General features: G+C 36.4%; 1 protein-coding gene across 3 annotated transcripts in view; it reads left to right on the top strand.

Annotated features, from left to right (window-relative positions):
- The window catches only part of RXFP1 (relaxin family peptide receptor 1), a 96,913-nt gene extending 81,638 nt beyond the window's left edge, over positions 1–15,275 (top strand). For all 3 annotated transcript variants that reach the window (XM_060298827.1, XM_060298826.1, XM_030865752.2), the window contains 6 exons: positions 2,680–2,751; positions 3,775–3,846; positions 5,669–5,898; positions 7,986–8,396; positions 9,095–9,313; positions 12,290–15,275. In XM_060298827.1, the coding sequence (XP_060154810.1) occupies positions 2,680–2,751; positions 3,775–3,846; positions 5,669–5,898; positions 7,986–8,396; positions 9,095–9,313; positions 12,290–12,591 (1,306 nt within the window). In that variant the 3' untranslated portion in view covers positions 12,592–15,275. The remainder of the gene's footprint in view (positions 1–2,679; positions 2,752–3,774; positions 3,847–5,668; positions 5,899–7,985; positions 8,397–9,094; positions 9,314–12,289) is intronic.
- Positions 15,276–16,229: the final 954 nt, after the last annotated feature.

Below are 16,229 nucleotides of genomic sequence, written 5' to 3'. Positions count from 1 at the left end.
CTTATTCCACTTAGCATAATGTCCTCAAGGTGCATCCACAGGTTGTAGCATGTGTCAGAAGTTCTGAATATTATCATTCTGAATAATAATCCGCTGTATGTAAGTACCACACGGCGTTTATCCATTCATCCCTTGGTGGACACTTGGGTGGCTTCCACCTTTTAGCTGCTATGAGTAGTGCTGCTATGAATGTGGGTGTACAAATATCTGTTCAAGAGCTTGCTTTCTATTCTTTGGGCATATAACCCCAGAAGTAGAATTACTGGATCATACGGCCACTCTATTTTTAATTTTTAAAGGAAACACCATACTCTTTTGCATAGTGGCTACACTATTTTATATTCCCACTATCAGTGCACAAGGATTCTGCTTTCTCCACCTCTTTAACAACACTTGTTATTTTATATTTTTTGATAATCGCCAATCTAATGGAGGTGAAATGGTGTTTCACTGTGGATTTGATTTGCTTTTCTCTAATGATTAATGATGTTGAGCATCTTTTCATGTGCTTATTGGCCATTCATGTAACTTCTTTAGAGAATACCTATTCAAGTCTTTTGCTCGCTTTTAAACTGGGTTGTTTGGGGTTTTGTTGTTAAGTTGTAGGAGTGTATATATTTTAGATATTAAATCATTTTCAGATATATGACTTACAAATGTATGCTCCCATTTTGTAGGTTGCCTTTTTACTCTGTTGACAGTGTTTTCTGATGCACAAAAGTTTTTGATTTAGATGTAGTCCAACTCTTGGTTTTTTTTCTCTTTTGTTACCTATGTTTTTGGTATCATATACAAGAAGTCATTGCTTAATCCAATGTCATGAAGCTTTTCTCTTATGACTTCTTCTAAGAGTTTTGAAGTTTTAGCTTTTCTATTTAGGCCTTTAACCCATTTTGAGTTAATTCTGTACATGGTGGAAGCTAAGGGTCTAAGCTCTTTTTTTTTTTTTCATGTGGATATCTATCTGGTTTTCACAGCACTATTTGTTGAAAAGATGTCCTTTCCCCATTGAACAATCTTGGCACATTTTAAAAATTATTTGACTATATATACAAAGACTTGTTCCTGGGCTCTCCATTCTATTCCATTGTTCTATACAACTATCTTTTAGCCAGCACCACACTGGTTTGACTACTGTAGCTTTGTAGTAAGTTTTGAATCAGGAAGTGGGACCTCCAACTTTGTTCTTCTTTTTCAAGGTTGTTTTAGATATTCAGGTTCCCTTGAGATTCCACACGAATTTTAGGATGGATTTTTCTATTTATGCCAAAAAAAAATCATTGGGATTTTGACAGAGATGACACTGAATCTGTAGATTGCTTTGGGTAGTATTAACATCTTAACAATATTGTCTTCCAGTTCCAAAACACAGAATGTCTTCTTTAACTGATGTCTTCTTTAATTTCTTTCAGCAACATTTTGTTTTCAAAGTGCAAGTCTTTCACCTTTATTCAGTTTATTCCTAAGTACTTTGTTCTTTTGATGTTATTGTAAATGGAATCATTTTCTTAATTTTCTTTATGGATTGCTCATGGTTAGTGTATAGAAATGCATTCGATTATTGATTATTGTCTGATTATTATGTGTTGGTTTCACATATGGCAATTTTGTTGAATTTTTTATTATAATAGTTCTGACAGTTTTTGTGTGTATGCGTGTGCGAAATCGTTACGGTTTTATACACATAAAATCATGTCATCTGTGAACAGAGATAATTTTACTTCTCCCTTCGCAATTTGGATGCCTTTTATTTCTTGCCTAATTGCTCTGGCTAGGACTTCCAGTAGTATGTTGAATAGAAATGGCAAAAGTGGGCATCCTTGTCTTCTTGCTGATTTTAGAGGAAAAGCTTTCGGCCTTTCACCATTAGCTATGATGCTCACTGTGGCTTTCCTATATGGCTTTTATTATGTTAAGGTCGTTTCCTTCTGTTCATAGATTGTTGAGTCCCTTTCCCTTCTTTCACACAACACATTTCTTATTGTCATCCTTCCTCTCTTCCCTTCTTTCTGTAGTCACTGCCCCCCCCACCCAACTAATGGTCTAATCTGCAATACGTTTCTTAAAAAGTGAACCTGCCCTGAGAAGGTCCCTTTAATCAACAATTCTTGTTTCGAGGTGTTGTTTTGCAAAGATTCTGAAATTTTCTCCATTTACACTCAGCTACACTGTCACTCTGACCTCTGTTTCTTTGTTTCTAACTATAGAGCCTTTTACTTTTCATTTCATGCCTCACAAATTGCTAACACAATATGCCACTCTTTGACATGATTTATTGAAAAAAGCATTCAATGTGATTTCACTAATTCAAGTTTTGACTAAATGAGATTCTTCTTTCTTTCATTTAAACCACACCTGATGATAGGCAAAACCTAAAGTGGTGTGGCTTCCCTTTGGGTACCCTGCTGCTCCTCTGGTGGGACCGTCTCTGGACCTCCCCACCTTCGCGCTTATGTTCTCTCAGCTCTGTCATTAACGCACGTACTGACAGCCGTGCACTGGCCTAAGAGTTCTGTTTCTATTAATCCATTTGAATGTCCAACTAGCCCTAGGGGTCAATTGACATTGCTGTACTTTTTTTGTTACTGTTTAAAAGTAACCCTAAGTCAAGAGACACACTTTCTCTTTACTCAAATACTTTTTAAGAATTGACCTATTGCTGCTCTTTTTCTAAAACAGGAATCTCTCCTATAACCCAATCCAGAAAATTCAAGCAAACCAATTTGATTACCTTGTCAAACTCAAGTCTCTGTAAGTATACACCTATGGGGATAGTTTTATGACATAATTTTTATTTACATACTAATAGCTAATAAATTCTATAAAATAAGATTGATAGGATCTCAAATGAGAAGCTTTAGTCCCAGGATATTGGTTAAAAGCTTTAGTCCCAGGATATTGGTTAAGATGAGTGCTTGCTGGGCTACAAGCAGATAGCTATTAGTTTAATCTTTCGTATTTATAAGCCACAAATTAGATAATGATTAATCATTTCATATATTTCCGTAATCACCAGAAGCTTATATTGGATTGTTTGCTTGATCCTCTGAAGGTATCTATGCATATTTATTCCTTCATTAGCACTGGGTATCTAAGAATTTATTATAACCATCGTTATCCCAAGATGGAATGTTCTAGATGATATAAGTCATTATTTGCAACACACACACACACATAAACACACACACACAAATTATGTTAAGGTCTAAGAATTGCCTTAAGAAGGTAAGCTTCAGTTCTTTTAAGTGTTCCCTCAGTAAAATGGCATTTTATTAGAAAAACATTATTTAAAATTATTAGAAAAACTTCAAGAATGTAAAATGCCTCTGCTATTGCAATATTGTCTAAAAGATAATGCTTGTTCATTTATTTCAAATATATATATTGAGTAGTTACTATGCAAAAAACATTGTTCCACTCTATTCGAAGCCAAAAAATTCAAATAAGCAGGATATATACATATAAATAGCAGAATCAAAAAGGCATTGGGAGAAAAAAATGGGTTATTATGGGATCATATGAAATCATGTGTGTGAAACTTTTAAAAATTGTAAAGCACTGTAGAATTTAATAAATATTTCATTCAATAAAAAATTTTTTTTAATAAAAAAATGTTTAAAGGAGTTGAGGAAGTGCCTAGGGAAGGTTAAGTACGAATGTTTGGTTCCAAATAAGTGTTAACTAACAGCATTTTATTAAATTGTCTGTCACAAAAACTCATTTTATTATACCCTGCATAACATATTTTTTTGATAATTAATTTGATATTTTTAGCAGCCTAGAAGGAATTGAAATTTCAAATATCCAACAAAGGATGTTTAGACCTCTCACGAATCTCTCTCACATGTAAGCAGATGTTTTTTCTTGTTCTTCACTTGATTTTAGTCTTTTACGTTTCCATGTGTATTGTGCTAATACCTCCATACCCAATGCATCCGATCTATTAACATTTTCTACTGACTAATTTGCCTAAACAATAATTAGCTCTTAAAGCATTGGTATTGGGTGGGGTGATTTTTAGTTCTCCATGGTCTGGCCGAATGAAAGGAGTTTTATCTGAATGTCAGACAGCAGGAGCGTGGAGGGAACCCACTCAGGCTTGTAGACTCTCCCGAGCCCTGATGCCACTCACTGATGGTCAAGTTTGTCCACTCAGCTAGTAATTTGTGCACATGGCACAAATGCGACCAGATGAAGAAGTTACATAAACAACATAAAATAATTATAAATAATTCATGTAAATGGAGGAAGGGAAGAGAGAAATCCTCCTCAGTGAAAATTGCCCACAATGTCAGGGCATGATGTGCAAGAGTGTATGGATAAAATGGTAAACCATGAAAAATCTTTTATTCAAACAGTGTGTCTCATCATGCCATCAATTACATGCTTCAGAAACATTTTCTTTAATTGAATGTAACATATAGCAGTATATATATGAAATATATTTGAATGGTCTCCATGCCAAGGTAATTAATTCCCAATAATTTAGAAAGTGTCATGGCAGTCACCACCACTCTATAATCTTGCTTGTATTTTAAATCTAACAGAGGATACTGGGAGTTTTTTTCCCATAATTCCTCAGAGAGCATGCCTATAAAAGTTTCCTTGGTTGCACACAACATAAAACACTCTGACTAAATTAAGCAAAGCAGAGTTTATCGGAAGAAAATGGTGTAGGTCACAAAACCCAAGAAACAAGGAACAGAACCGAACTGAGCAGAAACCACGGCAGATCCTGGGATCCAGGTGGCAAGAGTTAAACAACAGGACAATATACTGTAATTGTCAAGTTTTTATCTTGTATTTTACTACAACTCCTTATACTATAAAGATCACTTATATTTTTTGCCAGAGTACACCCCTTTAGGGGCAGAAAGATCTAATTTAAATCCTAATGTCTGCATTTATTAGAAAATTTCCTAGGAGATAATTTGCCTCCATTGAAGAGTCATCTTCTTGTATGATGATACTGACATCAACCTCATGGAGCTGATCTGAGAAGTTATTCTTGATACTTGGGAGATGCTCAATAAACGGTGCTGGTGTTAGTGGTAGCACAGTAGTAATTACTGATTATCCCGGTGGTGTTTTATTAACAAGGGAGGTCTCTCTACTGATGAAAGAATTCACTCAACACACATTTATCGAACACCCTATTATGTACCAAACTCTAGTGTGAGGATAAGCATGTTGTTAGCAAGTAGCTACAGATCACACAAATGCTATACTAGAAAAGCCATAGAAACACAGAGGACAAATTCTCTTCCCCTGGGTTTGAAAAAGAAAAATCAGTTGCAGCAACCGTAGGAGTTATGTAACGGTGGATTTATTAACATGCACTAAACACTGAAAACCCAGTAACAAGTTTCCTTGGGCGGATTGTCCTGATCACATGCTAACATTTGATTTATATTCTAAGACATGTCGAACACTTGTATGTTTATTACGCCTTTTTGCGGCTCTCACCCACACATTCTTTTAAAAACCAAGTTAATGAGAATTAAACTTAAGGTTAAATCTTCAGTATCCCTAATGTTTTACATTCATTCCTCTGAGTCTTATATTAAGACGTTTTCTTTCTACTGAGAGAATGTAGAAAATAGCTATGAATGTAGAGTAACACTGACTTCAGTTTAAAATCTTCTTTTCCCTTCTCTCTGCACGTCAGCTATTTTAAGAAGTTCCAGTACTGTGGCTATGCACCCCATGTTCGCAGCTGTAAACCAAACACTGATGGAATCTCATCTTTAGAGGATCTCCTGGCGAGCATTATTCAGAGAGTATTCGTCTGGGTTGTGTCTGCAGTTACATGCTTTGGAAACATCTTTGTCATCTGTATGCGACCTTATATCAGATCTGAGAACAAGCTGCATGCCATGTCGATCATTTCCCTCTGCTGTGAGTATCTCCTGGCTGAAGAGGAATAACAGTTTCAAAATATGTGAAAGCGTTGCTATTAGACAATAAGTAACGAGAGCGGTAGAACTATGAGATTTTAAAAATTTCTCCCCTTTGCTTATATGTTGTTTTCATGTTCGCTACAATGAAAATAAAATTACTTTAGCGATAAGAAAGAAAATAAGTTTTTAAAATAAGAAAACTCAGTCACCTTACACAGATTAATGAAGGGCTCATTCATTAATTTTTTTCTCATAAAGAAGCTTTTGTTCATTTGCTTTCTTCTCTGAAGGAAGAAGAAAGCGAATTTAATATTATTAAATAATTTATTTAAAATTATGATATTATAAATAATATCTTTATTATTTAATAAAATAATATTTTATCAAAGCATATAAAATCTTTTACTATAATCAGATTGGACCCTTTCATGGTTCCAGAGCTGTGTTTATTTCTTGTTTGAATGTCCAGTTCATGGATGCTGACTTCAAACGTTGTTTTTCTGGTCTCTGAGCTTCTACATTCTTTTCCATTCATAATTTGAAATATTTAAATAAGAAAGTGGTTTAGGTAGTATTAAATTTTTTAAGTTTTTGAAACGTGATTGCAAGGTATTATGTTAAATGAGGAATACAAAAATAAATAAATTAAATAAAAGCAAGAAACCAGTCCTCAGGGTGTTTATAATCTTGTTCAAGTGGCCTATAATTTACCCATCCTACCTCAAGCAGGAATCAATCTATACGATGTTCTCCTTCTTTACAAGTGCTGTGCCATGTCTTACCCTCGCCCTCACTCAAAGGATAATGTCGAACTGTCTTTTCATTGCAAGCTACCCAAGAAGCAGAACTCAGAAATGGTTTACTACTTTGTATTGTTAGCTACACAATTTTGAGTTTGCTCAATTTCCCTGATAAAGGCTAGAATATAACCTCGGTGTTTAAAGATTAGGGCCAGCCTTACGATGTATACCGTGATGTGACTTCAGGAACGTTGTATAGAATGCATGCGCAGTCAAAAAAAAATCTCACCTACTCTCTGATATGTAATATTTGCTTAAAAAACAAATACATCAAGAAGTGTATCACATTAACAGCTGATGTGGGGGATGGAGGAGTCTGAAAGAGACAGAGAAAGATGGGAAGAAAGAATCAGAGAGAACAGTTTTGCTTCGACCACCCCTGGGTGACTCATTGAAGCCCCTCAGAATTATACTGACTACAGAGCACTTCATAATTATTCACATCTTCAAAATGACAGACCTCAAAATTCATAGTCATTACTCTGTCATAGCAACTTCTGGATTACTTTCTCTGGGATTTTGAATGACTTAAGTTTCTTAAGCTGGGAGAATTTCCATGGAAGAGATGAACCAAATTATAGCTTCCCAATCTTGTCCCTAATTGAATGCTCATGCATTTTACTCATTTACTCAGCACTGCTAGGTGACGGGACTAGAACAGAGAGCAAAACAGACAAGATCCCTGCTCTTACAGACTGTGTGTTAGACGAAAACAGAGGCATGATTACATAATTGGCTGCAGAGGATGCTCTAAGAGTGCTTAGCAGGAAGAGTTGATGAAGTGGTCCTTACCCATAAATGAACTCTTAGAATAAAACTTCCCTCCCCCGCCCCCAAGATACAAGGAACTTGGCTATTTGGGGCTAATATTAAAAATATTTCTGGGGCTTCCCTGGTGGCGCAGTGGTTAAGAATCTGCCTGCCAATGCAGGGGACACGGGTTCGAGACCTGATCCGGGAAGATCCCACATGCCGCAGAGCAACCAGGCCCGTGCACCACAACTGCTGAGCCTGTGTTCTAGGGCCCGCGAGCCACAAGTGCTGAAGCCCATGCGCCTAGAGCCCGTGCTCCGCTACATCATGGGCCACCGCGATGAGAAGCCCGTGCACCGCAACGAAGAGTGGCCCCCGCTCGCCGCAACTAGAGAAAGCCCGCGCGCAGCAACGAAGACCCAAAGCAGCCAAAAACAAATAGATATATAAATTTTAACAAAATTCTGCTTAATGATAACTCCACCTTACCTATTCATTTCTCTAAATTTGTGAAATTCACTGATCCCTGTAGGTGCCGACTGCCTGATGGGAATCTATTTGTTTGTGATCGGAGCCTTTGACCTGAAGTTTCGAGGAGAATACAACAAGCACGCACAGCTGTGGATGGAGAGCATTCACTGTCAGCTTCTGGGGTCCCTGGCCATTCTGTCCACAGAAGTATCAGTGTTACTTTTAACATTTCTGACAGTGGAAAAATATATCTGCATTGTATATCCTTTCAGATGTTTAAGACCTGGAAAAGGCAGAACCATTACAGTTTTGATTCTCATTTGGATTATCGGTTTTATCGTGGCTTTCATTCCACTGAGCAATAAAGAATTTTTCAAAAACTACTACGGCACCAATGGGGTATGCTTCCCTCTTCATTCAGAAGATACAGAAAGTACTGGAGCCCAGATTTATTCAGTGGCAATTTTTCTCGGTAAGAAACTCTGTATTAGAAGCCCTTTCATTCAAATGCTAGAATAAATCACAATCTGAACCTCATTATGCCTTTTAATATTTACAATTTTCTATTTCAGATCTTCTAACCAGAATGGACATTGAGGGTGGATTGTATCAGAATCCCCTAAAGGGATTATTTTTTCTAAATTACCAGTTCATCATATTAATTCTTATGTGATACACTTGAATAAAAGACAAGATGCTAAACACTTGCATTTCATGCAATCACCCTAATAATACTAAGCAAAACATATTTTAACTCTTTGCCTTTATAATATGAACAAATTCAAAGTAGCCACACAAGTCTTTGGCTTGGGAGCAGACAACCAAGCATGTCCTCTTGTGAAAAATATTCTCAAAATATAACAAAGTAATTGAATTACCAAAAAAATTAACACAAGACAGATTAATTTAATAAGCCCAAGATAGTCATTGAATCACTATAATCTAATTTTAATACGCCATTTTAAAAATAAACATTTCATCATTCTTATAGCTTCAACAATATTTAGAATTTTTTAATTAATGATTTTTGTGCCTTAGTAATTCTTACAAAGAACAAAAACCACATTGTGGTCTTTGTATCTTCTCCTTCACAATAACAGCTCAGGGTATGTTTGCTTGTTCTGAAAGAATGTGCTTATTCGTTAATCATCATCTCTGTGTTCTTCATAGGTATTAACTTAGCAGCATTTATCATCATCGTTTTCTCATATGGAAGCATGTTTTACAGCATCCATCAAAGTGCCATAACAGCAACCGAAGTACGGAATCAAGTTAGGAAAGAGATGATCCTGGCCAAACGTTTTTTCTTTATTGTTTTTACCGATGCATTATGCTGGATACCCATCTTTATACTGAAATTCCTGTCATTGCTTCAGGTAGAAATACCAGGTATGAATTTTTTCTTCCTGTAAAGAAATTAAAAATCTGTCCATTAATATTTGCCTTATAGAGTTAGGTGATTCTACGTTGGATGCATATACATTTATAATTGTTATATCCTTTTCTTGCATTGATCCCTTGATCATTATGTAGTGTCAGTCTTTGTCTCTTGTAACAGTCTTCCATTTAAAGTCTATTTTGTCTGATATGAGTATTGCTACTCTGGCTTTCTTTTGATTTCCATTTGCATGGAATACCTTGCAAAATAGTGCATCAGGAAGAAATATGCAATACTCAGGTATTCCTGAGGTATTCCTCAGGAAATATGAGTTCATTTTGTTTGGGACTTTATGTGCTTCCTGGATCAGATGCTTCCTTCTTCAGGTTAAATTAAATAATTTTCAGCCATTATTTAATCAAATACATTTTTTGCCCCCTTCCTCTCTCTTTTCTCCTTCTGGGAACCCTATAATGCAAATGTTAGTACACTTGACGCTGTCTCTGAGGTCCTTTAAACTATCCTCATTTTTTTTTTAATTATTTTTTTCTTTTTGCTATTCTGATTGAGTGATTTACACTATTCTGTCTTCCAGGTTGCTAAGGATTCTTCTGTTTCATTCTTCTGTATCACTTACTCTACTGTTGATACCCTCTAGTGTATTTTTCATTTGTTATTGTATTCTTCGGCTCTGATTGGTTCTCTTTTACATTTTCTGTTTCTTTGTTACAGTTGTGTGCTCCTCTAGTCCTTTCCCAAGGCGGGTGAACATTTTTATGACCATTGCTTTAAATTCTTTGTTAGGTAACTTACTTATCTCCATTTCTTTTGGTTTTTCTCCTGGGGTTTTATCTTGCTCTTTAATTTGGAAAATAGTCCTCTGTCACCTCATTTTGATTGACTTTCTCTGTTTGTCTCTGTGAAATTAGGCAAAACAGTTGCCTATCCTGAGCTTGATTTGTGTCCTTATGTGGGAGCACCCCTATGTGGTCTGCACATGCCCAGTGGCTTTGGTGGGAGAGCTGAATCTGAAACAAAAGGGGCAAGGGTTTTCCTGGGGCATGTCAGGCCCGTCGCCTTGGTAGGGGTTTGGGGGTTGGAGACGAAGCGGCTACAGTTAGAGCCCCACGTGAGCCAGGGCTTCTCCTGGGCCACTGGCAGCTGCTGCCTTGAGGGCTGGGGGGCTGGAGCCAGAGCATGGCGGGGGTTACAGCTTCTCCTGGTGCAAGCTGGAGGCTGCCACGTGTTCAATTTTTTCCACAAATGCCAAAAAACATAGTGACTATGGGAACAAAGGAACAATGATTCCAATAAATCATACTCACTGTGTTGAAATTCTGATAATCCCATGCTTAAGATGACCAGAAAGGAACACAGGTCAAAATGATTATCAAATAATTACTTCATTTTTTTTTTTTAGAACATAAGAAATTTTTCTTCCTGAAATACATAGCAATTTAGGGAACATTACCCCAGAGTGTGAGAGACGACAGAAGAGGCACTCTTGATATTTAAAAATAGGGCGCATCACATTCATTAGGATGGCTGTTCTCAAAAACAGAAAATAACAAGTACCGGCAAGGATGTGGAGAAATCGGAACCCTTGTGCTGGTAGGAATGTAAAATGGCACAGCTGCTGTAGAAAACAGTATGGTGGTTCCTCAAAAACGTAAACATAGGATTACCATGGGACTCAGCAATTCCACTCCTGAGTATATACCCAAAAGAATTGAAAGCAGGGAATCAAACAGACATTCATACACCCATGTTCATGACAGCATCATTCACAGTAGCCAAAATGTGGGAGCGAAACAACCCAAGGGTCCATCAATGGACGGAGGCTTAAAGCAAATGAGTTATATACACACAATGGATTATTATTCAGCCTTTAAAGGGAGGGAATTCTGATACATGCTGCAACATGGATAGATTTTGAAAACATTATGCTACTGAAGTAAGACAGTCACAAAAGGACAGATTCTGTAGGATTCCACTTATATGAGGTAATTAGTGTAGTCAGAGCCACAGAGATGAAAAGTTTGTGAATGGCGTTGTCAGGATTAGGGGGAGGAGGGGGGAGGGGGGAGGGAGTAGCGTTTAAAGGTACAGAGTTTCAGTGTGGGAAGATGAAAAAGTTTTGGAAATGGATGGTGGTACAACAACGTGAATGTAGTTAATGCCACTGAACTGTACCCTTAAAAATGGTTAAAATGGAAAAGTTTATGTTATGTATATTTTACCACAATAAAAAAATGTATAAAATCCTGTTAACTGTATGTATACTGCAATATATATTCATACTTTAAAAATTTATAAACATACAACTTTAATTTTGCTTTATCCCATGGTTGGTGGTGATAGTGCCTTACATTTTATAAGTAAAAGAGGGAAGAGAGCATAAATTAAATTATAATAAAAATCTGAGTATTAGGTAGTTGCATATATACTGCAGTAATTTTAAGATAAGGTTAGCCAAAGATGTTTTCACTGCAATAAATATCTAGTCAAAAGCCTAAAACTGCATACGTGTTTTTCAAACCAAATAAATAGCAGAAAAGAAATCTATTAAAGCGAAGTCTATATATTCTGAGAAATATTACATGTACTATCTAATAATTAAAACACTTGAAAAGGTATGATTCAAATACTAAACAATATTGTTTTTCCTAAGATGGAATCATATCTGAGTAATATATAATCAATTGGTAAAACACATTTCTACCCAATAGAATACTTTTGTTGATGTATTCGAGAAAAGCTACTTAGCAAAAAAAGCTGGTTTTTGATAGTGTTAGCACCTCCCTCAAACACTGGCGTCCTGGAAACACATACAGACTTGGTATTTAATTATATGACATCAAGGGGAAAAAAATTAAGACTCAGAAGTCAGTGTGGGGGGCTGGGGGGTTAGGGGAAACAAGGACAAGGTGTCTCCATACCTTGTAAACATCTATAAACACTCAAGGAATTTCATTTTTCTCTTCCAGGTACCATAACGTCTTGGGTAGTGATTTTTATTCTGCCTATCAACAGTGCTTTGAACCCAATTCTCTATACTCTGACCACAAGACCATTCAAAGAAATGATCCATCAGTTTTGGTATAACTACAGACAGAGAAGATCTATTGACAGCAAAGGAAGTCAGAAGACATACGCTCCATCGTTCATCTGGGTAGAAATGTGGCCCGTGCAGGAGATGCCTTCCGAGCTAATGAAGCCAGCTCTTTTCACAGACCCCCGCGAATTATCACTCATTTCGCAATCAACTAGACTCAATTCCTATTCATAACCGACTGAAACCTATTTCTACACAGAGAATATCGTGGGATGCTTTATGATGGATTTATTAGGATAAAATAAATGCCACAAAATAATTTATAATAACGGCTAAAATAAATTAGCTTACATGGACATGAGGCTATTTGGGAAAAAATCAAAATGACTGATGCCCATGTAAAGGGAAATAAATTATATTGATAATGTGTATAAACTGGTACATATTTTGGATAGGAAACTAAGAGAAATCTACTTCAAGGTTCATTCATTCTTTTACCATGCATTTATTGAGTACCCACTGTGTGCATGGCACTGCAGTAAATTCCTGGGAGTAGACAGTATAGAATCTTTTCAATTTGCAATGTTAAGTTGTATTTAACTACAAGAATATAAAAAGTCCATCTGCAGGTCCTAGTTTAAGGTAGAGCTTTGTCTGTCTTGCTTACCAGCAAAAGTGAGAATCACAGACACTCTTAAATAAAGGTTTACGGTTTTGGAATAATCAGTATACTAGCATCAGAAAAAATGTCTGATTATTAGCAAAGTACAGACATTTTGTTTTAAGAATTCATCTTACCTCTCTTCAAGTATGTATACTTGAGAGCCAATAAACATATTTATTACTATGAAAAAAGAGCTCTGATATTAACTCAAAAGAGCACCTCTCTGTCACTTCCTTCCCAGTTGTCTTTTTGCTTTAAATGAGCACCATTATATGAGATCATAAAAAGAGAATAAAAGTATGGCAAAGGAATGAGTCAGAAAAGCTAGAACAAGGATAGACATTTAGATCAGTGGAACAGAAATGAGAGTCCAGAAATAAAACCCTCATATTTAACAGTCAGTTGATGTTCAACAAAGATGCCAAGACAATCAAATGGGGAAAGAACAGTTTTTTCAACAAATGGTGCTGGGACAACTGGATATCCATATGCAAAATAATGAATTTGGACCCCTACCTCGCACCGTATACAAAAGTTTACTCAAAACGAATTGACGACATAAATATGACATGAATCACTTAGAAGAAAATATATGGGAAATCTTCCAAACCCTGGATTTGGCAACGGATTCTTAGATATAACAACAAAAGCATGAGCAACAAAAGGGAAAAAAATGGATAAACTGGGCTTCATCTAAATTAAAACCTTTTGTGCATCAACAAACATTATTAAAAGAAGTGAAAAGACAATCTTCAGAATGAAAGAAGTTTCATTCATATATTTTGAGAAGGGTTTAATGTCCAGAATATATAAAGAACTCTTATAACTCAACAAAAAAGACAAGCAACCCAATTTATTAAATGGGCAAAGGACTTGAATAGAATTTTCTCCACAGAAGATTCATAAATGGCCAATAAGCATGTTCAATATCACTAATCATTAGGAAAATACAAATTAAACTATAATGAGATAACACTGCACGTACTAGGAGGGCTATAATTTAGAAAAACAAAAACAAAAACAGAAAATAACAAGAATTGGCAAGGACGTGGATATTGAAAATCTTTCTACATTGCTGGTCAGAATGTAAAATGATGCAGTCACTGTAGAAAACAGTTTGCTGATTCCTCAAAAGCTTATCATAGGGCTTCCCTGGTGGCGCAGTGCTTGACAGTCCGCCTGCCAATGCAGGGTACATGGGTTCGTGCCCCGGTCTGGGAAGATCCCACATGCTGCGGAGCGGCTGGGCCCGTGAGCCATGGCCGCTGAGCCTGCGCATCCGGAGCCTGTGCTCCGCAACAGGAGAGGCCACAACAGTGAGAGGCCCGCGTACCAAAAAAAAAAAAAAAAAAAAACTTATCATAGTATTCCCATATGATATAGCAATTTCATTCTTGGGTATAAACCCAGAAGAAAACAGGACTCAGATCCTTGTATTCAGATACTCATCATAGCATTATTCACAGCAGCCAAAAGATGGAAACAACCCAAGTGCCCGTGAACTGATGAACAGATAAACAAAATGTGGTGTATACATATGATGGAATATTATTCAGCCATAAAAGGAATAAATTCTGACACATGCTATAACACGATGAACGCGAATAAACCAGGCACAAAAAGTTCAAATGACTGTATGATTCCATTTACATGATATATCTAGAATAAGCAGATTCACAGAGACAAAGTAGATCAGAGGTTACTGAGGTGGGAGGGTTGGGGAGATGATGCCTGAGAAGTACAGAGTATCTTCTTGGGCAAAAAGAAGTTCTAAAATTGATTGTAGTGGTAGATAAACAACTCTGCGGTTATATGAAAAGCCACTGAATTGTACACTTTAGATGCGTGAATTTTATGGTATGTAAATTATATCTCAATAAAGCAGTTAAGGGAAAAGAAAAAAAGGGCCATAATGCACTGATTCAGGACCTGAACTTCAGGGGGAAAAGATCTGCATATTTTACTCTATAGGACACTTTTACTCTACAGAGAGAGTCATCAGGGGATGAATTTACCGTCTGTTCATGTGGTCGGCAAGTTCATCAGATACTTTTTAGCTCTGAGCTATTGAAATTTTTTGCTTTCATAATTTGAAAACGTTACACAGGAATAAAATGTTTTCAGGTAGTTTTAAATACCCCCCAAATGTCTGAAACATGAAAATACTGGAATCAAAAACATAACAAATTTATTGAATAATTATATAGATTTCTTTTGAAAATAAACTATCCGAACTTTAATTCTGTTAAAAATATGCCTTGTCTGAGTCATTTCTGTTCTTACACGGAATGATACCAATGTTTTCCACATGAAGAATGTGGTAGGCTTTCAACAAATGTGTATATATATATATATTTGCTTACATATATAAAGAGATTTATTATAAGGAATTGGCTCATGTGATTATGGAGGCTGGCAAGTCCAAAAACCTGCAGAGCCAATGTCCTAGTTCAAGTCCAAAGGCCAGAAGCTCTGTAGAACCAGGAAAAGCTAATGTCTCAGTTCACAGGTCATCAGGCAGGAAGAGCTGTGTTTCCAAGGCCTTCGACTGATTGAATGAGGCCCACCCAGATTATGCAGGGCAATCTGTTTTACTCAGGCTACCAATTTGTTAATCTCATCCAAAAATGCCCTCACACAAGCACCCAGAATGTTTGGCCAAAATATATGGGTACCCTGTGGTCCAGCCACGTTGACACATAAACCATCGCATGGGAAGAGTAAATAAAATCACAACCTTGAATATTAATAGGTCTAACCAAAAGCTAGGTCGCTAGGTATGTTATAGACAAGCATATTAGTTTTGGTGTCAGAGGCCCTCAGGCAAATTATTTCATCTCAGCCTGTTTTCTATTCTGTAGATAGGAATAATATCACTTTCCTCAGAGAGCTAATATGGTTACATGAAATAATGTCTATAAAGCTCCCAGCATACTGTCTGATGCATATTTCATACTAGGAACTTTTGAAACTAAATACACTATTTTAATGCTAAAAACTCCATCTTATTGACTTCAGCCTCTTGAGGCTTTTAAAAGTTTACATCAGTCAGAATAATAAATTGTCTGAGGTTTGTATAGAGCTGGCAATGAGCTAAGTTTAAATTTTTTTCTGAAGTCTTTAAGAAATGTTTATGCTCTGAGCTCTTCCCCAATCTCTCCCATGAAGCAGAGCAAAAAGAAATATAAAACGGGATGATTTTCTTTAA

Source organism: Globicephala melas, chromosome 5 (assembly GCF_963455315.2).
Source record: "Globicephala melas chromosome 5, mGloMel1.2, whole genome shotgun sequence".
Lineage (NCBI taxonomy): Eukaryota > Metazoa > Chordata > Mammalia > Artiodactyla > Delphinidae > Globicephala > Globicephala melas.
Note: the sequence above shows the minus strand (reverse complement) of the source record. Positions and strands in the feature narration are given on the sequence as shown.